Source organism: Electrona antarctica, assembly GCF_951216825.1.
Source record: "Electrona antarctica genome assembly, chromosome: 18".
Classification (NCBI taxonomy): domain Eukaryota; kingdom Metazoa; phylum Chordata; class Actinopteri; order Myctophiformes; family Myctophidae; genus Electrona; species Electrona antarctica.
This window is the reverse complement of record NC_136799.1, coordinates 18,939,079-18,949,260: the sequence shown is the minus strand read 5'-3', so window position 1 is coordinate 18,949,260 and position 10,182 is coordinate 18,939,079. Positions and strand designations below refer to the sequence as shown.

General features: G+C 39.3%; 1 protein-coding gene across 1 annotated transcript; it reads right to left on the bottom strand.

The window, feature by feature from the left end:
• Positions 1-3,738: 3,738 nt before the first annotated feature.
• emx1 (empty spiracles homeobox 1) lies at positions 3,739-8,378 on the bottom strand (the record flags this gene model as incomplete). The annotated part of the gene is made up of 3 exons (XM_079528256.1): positions 3,739-3,909; positions 6,150-6,334; positions 8,027-8,378. The coding sequence occupies 3 exons, from the start codon at positions 8,376-8,378 to the stop codon at positions 3,739-3,741; spliced, it is 708 nt and encodes a 235-aa protein (XP_079384382.1).
• Between the last annotated feature and the right edge of the window lie 1,804 nt (positions 8,379-10,182).

The window sequence follows — 10,182 nt, the reverse complement described above, 5'->3', positions numbered from 1 at the left end:
CAGAGAAAATCAACACGAGATTATGTTCTCGAGTTTTAGAATTTCACTGGCAAAGTTTGGCTTCTGCCTGTTCAGATAAACTGAATCATTCAAGAACTTAAAATCCAAGGGTACACCTTGATGTAATGCACTCTGGCAACGGAAGGTCAATCAGAGTTTAGTTGAAGTGAAAAGATTCAACTTCATTTTAGTTTGGTGACTTCCAAAACAAAAACTAAGGAAGCCCATTCCTGCCCATTGAATAAAGTTATAAACCCTGAATTCACCCACAATCTCACAATTAAGACATAATTATGAGACTCTTTTCACACAATTGTGACTTTAATCTCAGAGGTCTGTTTTCTTGTTGCAACATGGCTAGCAAAATTGTGAGAAAAAACGAGGGGTTATAATAATGGATCTAGGACTTCATATGGCCGGTCTGTGATGTCAGTCATTTACTGCTGTAAAAACAATTCAGCCTTTTTTAATTGTATTCCATTGTTAAAATTAGCTTCCATAGAGACCTGCTGAAGGTCTATGGTATTTTCAAATTCGGATAACTACAGATGTCCAGACACGCGAGTTGATTTTGTGTTGTTATAGCCTTCAAATCACCTTTCTGTGCTTAGCCATGGGTTTTGTGGCCACAGTCTTCTCCCTGTAGCACTGACCTCATTGTTTTAACAATCTTTGTATATGTAATCATGCCTGATTCACGTCAACTTTCTCGCATGAGGTGCTATCTTTTGCCATAATCTGTGTGATTAATTTGTTTGCTTGGTTGTCAAGGGGGCGCGGCACGCTAGGTTGCGGTTCAGGCCAACCTGACAAGACACCACATGATGGTGGATCATTGGAAGACGCTACACAGTAAAGTAGTAGTGTGAGTAGTGGCACACAGTGCTAGAATGCTAGTGCTGCTGAGACATCCTAAATGAAACCTACTTCTAAAACATGCGTTGTGCAAGTCATTATTGACAAGTGTTTAGTTTATTTTGTGAGCATTTGACAATAGCAGAATATCTCAAAAAGGTTTACAGGTTTTCTCTTTAAGGAAAGGTACAGTAGTGTTCGCCCTTTTATTGTCAGGCAATGATATTTGGCAGATTTGTATTTTTTTTTAATCTAATTTTAAACTAAACTCGATCAAATAAAACACTCAAATCTTGCTGTGTATGTCATTTGTAATCCCGTGTTCTGCTGCATTAAATGAACCGGATCTGAATAGAAAGAATACTTGGACAGTTTGGTAGGTCAGTAAAATGTGCGTCTGTGTAATTTTAGTAGTTAGAATCCCTGTTGTTCTATCAAACCTAATGTGGGTTTCAACACCTTCACTCACTGCTGTACATCAAGCACGGATACCATGGCTCCTTCCCCTGCTACCTCACACCACATCCTCCCCAGTCTCCTCTGCTCCTCTATGTTCCTCCTCGGGAGAGAAGTGTTGTTTGTTCATTTTGCATTCCTGCTCCCTCGTAGTCCAACTCCTCCTCCTACTCTTGTGCTCTCTACTCCCATCTCTGCTGACTCAGGTGACAGGAGATGCAACGTTTGGGGAGACAAGTGTGATTTTCGCCTAATTGTTTCCTTAACAGACAACTCTGAGAGGTGTGGTTCTTGTTAACCATGCACTTACCTCTCCAAGGTGTGATTGGAAATCACATCTGTTTGTAAAGGGGAAAAGACTTGGCTACAAGTCCCCAGGTTTCATGCTAGTGAGCTACTGTACTGCTAAAGATCCCTCTTTGGTGCTGTTTGTTTGAATAATAAGGAATGCAGAGCTTTTTAACCATGTATTTGCACCTGCAGGGCGTATTAGATATCCAGGAAACTCAAAACAAGGCATCCGGCCCCTTTTGGAAGCACAGATGTCTCTGGTGTTGTGGGCCGGTGCATGTGCTTGTTCTAAGAGAATGGTAGCACTGACGTTTTTAGCACGCCCGGACTGTTTTCACCCTTTTTCCTCACTGTCCCCGTGGCCTCTTAGCTTAGCTTACCAAACAAAGATGTCAAGGTCAGACATCAGGGGTCGTGCCTCAAGCCTCGGGGGAGGGGGGGGCATTAAAGCAGACATTCCTTCCGTTTTCTCATGACAGGCGATTACTGAGGCGCTCTGTGAAAAGGAGTCTCTCGCCTCCAAACAATAGTTAACTACTTTCGCCTTTTTTTTTTTTTTTTTTTTTTTTTAGGTCATCCCTCCACCCCCAAGGCTGAGAATTAACTTGCGTTCCCCCTTTCCCTTGGAAGTGAAGAGTCCACTACTCTTGGTAATGCACCTGACACCTGCCCAAAGCCCCCATTTCCTGATTCTCTCTCCTCTGTGTTGTTGACATGTCATATCAAGACTCAAGAGCACTCGAGTGACATACGAAAACATTACGTGTCCCATGAGAAAAACTTTAAGCATAATTTCCCTTTTGATTTTTTTAATTATTCCTAAACCATTTTATGTTTTGTAATCACACATTTTATTTTGTATTTGTTTTGCTTGAAATTATTTTTTCCATATGTTTTTATACTACATGGTTTTCAATTAAATCTGAAAACGTTAAACAAATGAAGAATAGGAGATCAGTGATCGCGCACACACACACACACACACACACACACACACAGTCACACACACATACACACGAGCGCACACACACAGTTCACCAGTAGATGCATCTTTCTGTAAAGACTTCTGCCCTGTGTGTGTTTGTATTAATGACATCTCTAAGCAGCATGTTTTCAACCAATCATTCACCTTGGTTGTTCTTTTGTCCATTATTGGACAGCATTAATTACATCTTGTTAACATTCTTGTAATATAAATGAATTGCGTCATGACATAAACCTCGGTTAGCCTTTTGAACCAAACAGTAGTCTAGATGCACTTGTATTAATTGTATCTTATGTTAACAGTGCTTTGTTCTTTTGCTGACATACATTCTATCCTTTTTAAGTGGTGGAAAATATTACATAGCTTCATCCTAACACCAGGGGGCTCTCTATCAGTTTCTTTATCTGTCCCAGAAAGTCATGCACAACTGTTAATGAACAATCTATCTTTCTGTGGAGAGTTGGATAATGGTCTGGAGAATCCTTATCAGGAAGTCTCTTGGAGAAATGGAATATCTGCGGAATCTGTATCAGTGTTACAATTCATTCCGCCAGTTCATTCATGTCCTGTTTGTGACCATATCCCAGCATGGCAGATATATTCAAAATAAATTAATTTCACAATATTGTTGTGTTGAGATTGGAAGTTTGAATTTGAGTAAAATCCGAGGTGTGAAGTTGGGCATAGGGGATGAATTGTGGATGGCATAGGAAGGTTCTGAAATTTTAAATTAAAATTCAATCAAATAAAAAAAATCTCACAAAGGCAAACTTTGTAATTTAACAGTGCACAATATATAAAAATAAAAACAACAAACCAACCGTATTGTTAGAGGTCAAGTCTGAAAGACTTTCAGTCACACACCAAAGAGCATAGCGGGAGATGTGCATGAGGATTGATGCAAGTGCTATAAGATGACGTATTCCCCTCCTCCGTGTCACATACTTAGTGCTGAACCTCAATGAAGAGACTGGCGATGGTGATCACATACTCATGTCCCCGTTTCTTCTTCTAATGGGGCTAATAATATTACACAATAAATAGGGTTTGGTCCTCTGTTTGCTTCAGAAGGAGTGGTATAGCATTAGGTGTAGTAAGTACAGCGTTGTAGAAGGTTGAACTGAGGAGGGTTTATATGGGTTGTTGTTTCTTTAGTCCTCTGAGGTAACATCAATGTCCTCGTTGTTGTTGCCCTGCTTGGTGGCGAGACGCCATCTGTTGATGTGATGGTTCCCTTTCTTCTTCTGCTGATTCTCGGGTCCTTCCTCTTCAAGCTTCTGTCGCTTGTACTTGGTCCTCCTGTTCTGGAACCACACCTTCACCTGGTGGAAATACAAACCAAACCATTTTTTTAAACATAATTACTATATTTAAAGGGACACTTAAGTTGTAGAAAAAATAAGCTAAATCAAAAGTAGATTCTGCTTCATCAGAGTAATCATGCATGACACTCATCTTAAATCAACAATGCACTGAACACTGAAAAACAGGCCACTGATTAAGTCGATTTTCACAATCTATCCCCCAAGTTGTTTTAAAGTCTTTTTGATTTGGTTTAAATCATTCTTCTGGATGATGTCAGGACATTTCTTTGTTGTATGTACACTTGAAAACAAATTGGGCTATTAGGAATAAAAAGAAGAAAAAAACATTCACAGATTTCATCTACTTGCAATATAAGGCATGAAACAAATTAAGATGCATATATCCATCAACAATGTGCTGCTGACATTTCCTTTAGCAAAACACTGAACTCACAAGTGTAACTAAAGATACAGTATATGCGCTGCAATGACTATATCATAACTTTAACTGCTATCAGGCAAATGATCAGAATAGAAATTAATAAAACAAAATGATGGACAGTTTACATGTGTGTTTGGGAATGATGTATTTTGATGCCATGTAGACTGACACCATTTCCATTTTTGAGGGGCACTAGCCCCTCCTATGCCCAGCTTTGTGTGTCTGTGTGTACCACATTTGTGATGATTTGATTGGCTATATGAGCACGGAATGTGATATGAATCTGTACGATGATAAGAGTGCCCCTCACTTCACACAAGTGTGATTTTTCTTTTTGTTTGCTCCTCAGTTATCTTGTATCTATATTATATTTGTGCCATTTGATAAGTCTGACCAGCACCCATGGCAGTCTTTACACAATACACAAGGAAATACAGTTTTAAGTGAACTCTGAGAGTGAAATGGATAAATGAACACTGCAGATTTTTTGCTATAGGCCTACTGCTCAGGTTCTTTAGGGGCAGTTACATTAAATCCTGTGACATTTCCATTTAATGATGTCGATAGCTTTGGATTAAATAACACCGTCTTCCCCATTTTACACCTCTATATGTCTAATATGGCATTGCCCTAAAAAATTAAATGAAAACGGTTCCCCCTCTGTCCTCGCCCTGTATCCGGGCTAAAATATCAATGTCATGATTGTCATCTTATCTACTGACAATATCATAATGCATAGCCTAATGTATTGATATTGTTGGCTTCTGCCCTTTCAGGCACATTGTCTTTGTTTTTTTCCTTATTATGCACTCAATAAGAAACACACTATATATGTGTGACTAGCTAATTAAAATTCGACTCACTTGACACATTGTAATTTGCATAATGCAGGCAGTGTTAAATTATATTCTTTCTTATTTGATAATGAAAACATGTCAAACTCTCAAGCATCATTTGCCCATCTTTTTATTGCCTATTAGGCATATTGACATCTGGATAGTGTGGACTCATTAAACTTTGACATCAATAATATTTACACACCATGGCACTATAAGACCTCTTTTAGCATTTATTCAATAAATGGACAAAATAACATTTAAGCAGTCCCCTTTAATTTGTTGAATATGTCATACACATACAGTAATACAGTGTATAGCCTATTAATTGGATCAACTGTAAGTGCAATTGTCAATACAATATTTATGCCTTACAATGAGATACAAATGCCACATTGTAAAAATGTTTTTCGGATAACTTCAGGTTTTAGGTTATTTAGCTATTTTAGATGCACAATGCTAATTTTTCTTTCAATTCTCTTTAGACCCCTCTCACATTGTACACTTTAAAGTAAATTGTACTTATTTGAAAATAAATATATATGTTAATCATATCATAATGTATAATTTAATAACATCTTAATACATTGCAATAGTAGCATTTAATAATATAATTATATTCAAATATAGCCTACGATAATAACCAATAATAATTAATGATGATAATAATATAATAGGCTGCAAATAATAATAATAATTGTTGGGTGTGTATACTGTATAGCAGTGGTTCTCAAAGTGGGGTCCGGACTCCGGGGACCCCCATGGGTTTCTGCAGACAAACTACTTAATATAGCATAAAAATCCGTTCACCATAAGGACATGTGAGCTTAGATGTGGGGCCCAGGCAGGGCCGCCCGGGGGAGTGCAGATGTTGAATATTTTTGTCCGACCGCTGCCAAGAACCACTGGTCTATTAGGTATATAAGTCTTCCAATGAGTTGTTCGTTGTTGAGATTATACAATACACCATTCATTCTTACCTGTGTCTCGGATAAACTTAAACTATTGGCGAGCTGCTTGCGCTCCGCGCCGACCACGTAATGGTTCTTCTCGAACGCCCTCTCCAGCCGCAGCAGCTGGGACGGAGAGAACGCAGTCCTGATGCGCTTGGGCTTCCGGGCGAACGGGCCGTGCAGCAGTAGGTTGTCTTGGGAAACATCGGTCCCTGCAGGGCCGACACAAAAAAGAGAGTATTAGGATCTTTGATCAGCTTAACAACTGAACAAACAAAAGAGGGTGTTTAGCCGAGTGGAAAAGCGCACAGACAGGGTATTAGAGAGTATAGGTAGGCCGATTATGTTTGTATAGCCCACAGGGCAACTTTTAAAAAGTCTTTGCAAAGGCATACCCACTGGGCTAGTAAATATGTCTCTATTATCCATTGGCAGTCGGAAGCCTTATTGTTCGTGGTTTTCCCACCATAATTAGTGGTAGCCCCATTGCGTGCCAGCCATATGAAAATGTTATTGGAAATTACATTTTGAAGTTGGAAAATAACTTTCTTGTGACCTATAGGCTAATAAGTTAACTGTTACAATATCTTGGTGTGGTTAGGCTATACTCCATGATCTTGAAATCATTTTGTTGAGTCGAGATTGTTTTGTGCAGAGCATAATGTACAACAAAGGGCCGCCTGAGCTGTCAATGACAAGTAGGCTATACCTGTCGGAAACGAAGTGGGCCCCAATTACAATCCCTTCCCCTGTCATTCAATTAACTAATCTATCCATCGTTTTTATATTGACTAAACTTCCACGACACATGCCCCGACAGAAAATGCTACACTATTAATGCATCATATATGATGGGCAATGTTAATTATTTTGTATTATACTTGTATGAAATAATTCACAATAAAAAATGCAGTAATATGAGACTATATGCAACTTTGAAATTGTACAACCTTTAGAGTTTAGACAATACATGCTTAATAACAACAATTAGACCAACATAGGTACAGGGGTGAAAAATGGGTTACAAAATCGTGGGATAAAAATTATAGGGGAAAAAAAGACCACCTACACATACAAATTTGCCTATAATGGACTGTAGCTATTATTATTATGTAGGCAATATGTCGCGTCAGGAACGCAGTCTAAATATTTGCGCAAACATTGTGTTGACTTATTGCATTTATTGTATAAGCGTCAAATACCTGTAAATGAAAATCGTTTTCAAATAATACCATCTTTCTTTTCCTTTTATATGTATATATTTATGTTATATTTCTTCAACCATGCTCATCCTCTTTCCATGAGAATGTTAGGAAATATGGGGATACCAGACCTACATCATATCTTATTTTTCATTCAAAGATAAGCTACACAGTTGTAAATATGTACTGTGTAACCAAATGGTCACCTTGGGCGAGTTTTCGCTGTATGAAGAAACTTCAACAACGGTGCTTATCAGATCCGCGCCGTGGCTTTACCAAAGTGTAGCCCGCGGGCAAATGGAAAGTGGAAATATCTTCTCTACAGCTGGTAACATATGTTGGCCTGTCTTTATGCACCTGTGGCTATTGTTTATAGCTAGCCTATACAATTGTCATCATAGGGATGTAAATAATGTGGCCATGTTTTGTTAGCCTAATTTAAGACGTTTATTTCGCCTATAGTAGGCTAGGCCTATTGTTTTATTCTGTCATTTTAACTCCAATAATCGTCAAAGGGTCATGCAAGTCAAATGAGCATTTTGTCATTTAATAATATTAGTTAGTTATTTTTATACAAGCTCTTAATGTTCTTTTCTTTCAACACACACACACACACACACACACACACACACACACACACACACACACACACACACACACACAGGTAAGAGGCCTATACTTATTAATCCCCGCGTTTTTCACCTTGGAATCTATGCCCGAAAAACCTATTCCTTAAGACCCACGGGTAGAAATTGAGCGCGTCTCGTGGGTGCTGCGTGCCAAAGAAGTGCGGGTGTTGTAGATGCGAGCTCCCCAGCTGGTGCGGTGCCATGGACAGGGCGTGATGGTTCACCGTCTCTGGGAACACCAGCTCCGGGTTGTGGTACAGCGATCTCCCCGGTGGACCACCCTGATAAGTGTTCATGAAGGCGTCCGTGGAGGGGCTCGAGTAGCTCAGCGCCGTCGGGCGGATCGGCTCTTCCATGTTCAGCGGGTTCTCTTTAGCCACCAACGACTCGATCGTGAAGCACCGTTTCCCAGCGGACGAAAACATGATGTCAAAACACTTTATAGACGCAAAATCCCCCAAAGACCGTATATGTGAATAAATCAATGTGAACCGCGTTTTTGTCCTCTTCTAGAACGCTGTGTCTGAATGAAACATGTTGACCGTATAGGAGGGAGGCGTATGTCTTGTCCAATCAATGTTTGTTTTTTTAACTCGTCTCTATCAGAGTCGACCGTGTCTTTTAATCGCCCTGGTCCATGGATGGAATCGTGTCTGTGTGCGTGCGTGCGCGCTCGAGGACTATCTGTGGTGTACTGGTGTGTGCAGCGCGCGCCTCGGACCCCAAGCAACACTTTGCTTTGGCTTGACGAGACGCTGTGCAAGCGAGTTGATTGGATGACTACACCTGCCAATGACTTCCCCTCTCTCTCAAGTACCTGGCTTCATACACATGGAACGCGCGCGTAGTTATGGATCATATATATAATGGCATAATATTATGACAATTGAGAGCAACCTGCAAGGGGAAAATCTGAAGTTGTGTGTCATATATAGCCTAATTGATTTATTTTACAGTATATTCTTATGAGTTAACATGCATGCAGCGCAAGTTATTAGTTGATATTAGTTATTAATAGGCCTATATTATCCTGGGCACTTTCACTCCATTGTATAGGTCTAACCACTTTGTAGGCTACAGCAGTCTATATGTTCAGACCTTCAAAAGACGTATCAGGCATAATAATATTGGTTTTATACGTTATGCTTACTTTGAAACCATGCCATTCTCTATCATGCACACTGTTGTTGGCTTGGCTAATTGGCCTATTAACTTAACGAAGTGAACCGCAAAGAGAGGGAGTGCATCAAAGAGTGTAATTACGGTACTAATTCAAACTTGGCTGTCTTCAGGCACTGTGCCTGAAGACACATATCCTATTTAAAAAACAATATATAGGCTAGAGTTAAAAAACGAGATAAAAACACCAACCGATTTCGATCTCACGGCCTGCATTAAATACACGTTGTTGACTTAGATAGTTCTGTTGTTTTAACTTAATAATTGCATATTTGTTTAACTTCCATCGGACGGTATCAACCCGGTCTCACCCAAAGACGGTGAAATACTATAGGCCTATAAGCTACTTAATTGTAATTTGCAGCCTGCATGGGGTAGGCCTAATAACAAATAATGTATTTAAGTTATAAATAAATCATGTATCAAGATACATGATTGGTAATAATTGTGCCTTCAGATTAAAACATTATGTATGTTTGTGGTGTTAAGAAGACATACATAATATCTTCATCTCGACCGGGGAATGCGCTGGAGATAGATTATAGCTAAACATCTATTGCTTTTCAGTCGTGGGAGGCTTCAGCTATTCATGTCTTCATTCTTTTCCAGGCGAAGGCTAATCCAAAAATGCTGTTTTATTTTCTTCCCAAATGCTTATTGATGTAAAACCCCTGTTGACTCAAATTAAGTGAAATTAGCTTTTTCTAAAAGAATACGAATTATTTACCACCATAGGCCTGGGAGAAAACATCAGTTTAAACAGGCTGCTTAATTTTCATTTAAAGCCGGCATCTCCCTTTTATTCCTTGGTGTTTAGCTTTCATGGTGCAGTACCCAAGTTAATAATTATCCTCTTAATTTACCCGTTTGTGCAGAGGGTGCATTAGAAAATCATTACCGATGGAAATTATGAGCTACAACAAGTTGTTGATTAGGTGTTTAGTCTCCTAAACGCAGTCGCTTCGCTCTTTACATGCAGGTTAGAACCCCATGTGTGATGTGAACGAAAAATGGCTTACTTTTAGTCGAAAATATAGGCTATATATTTTG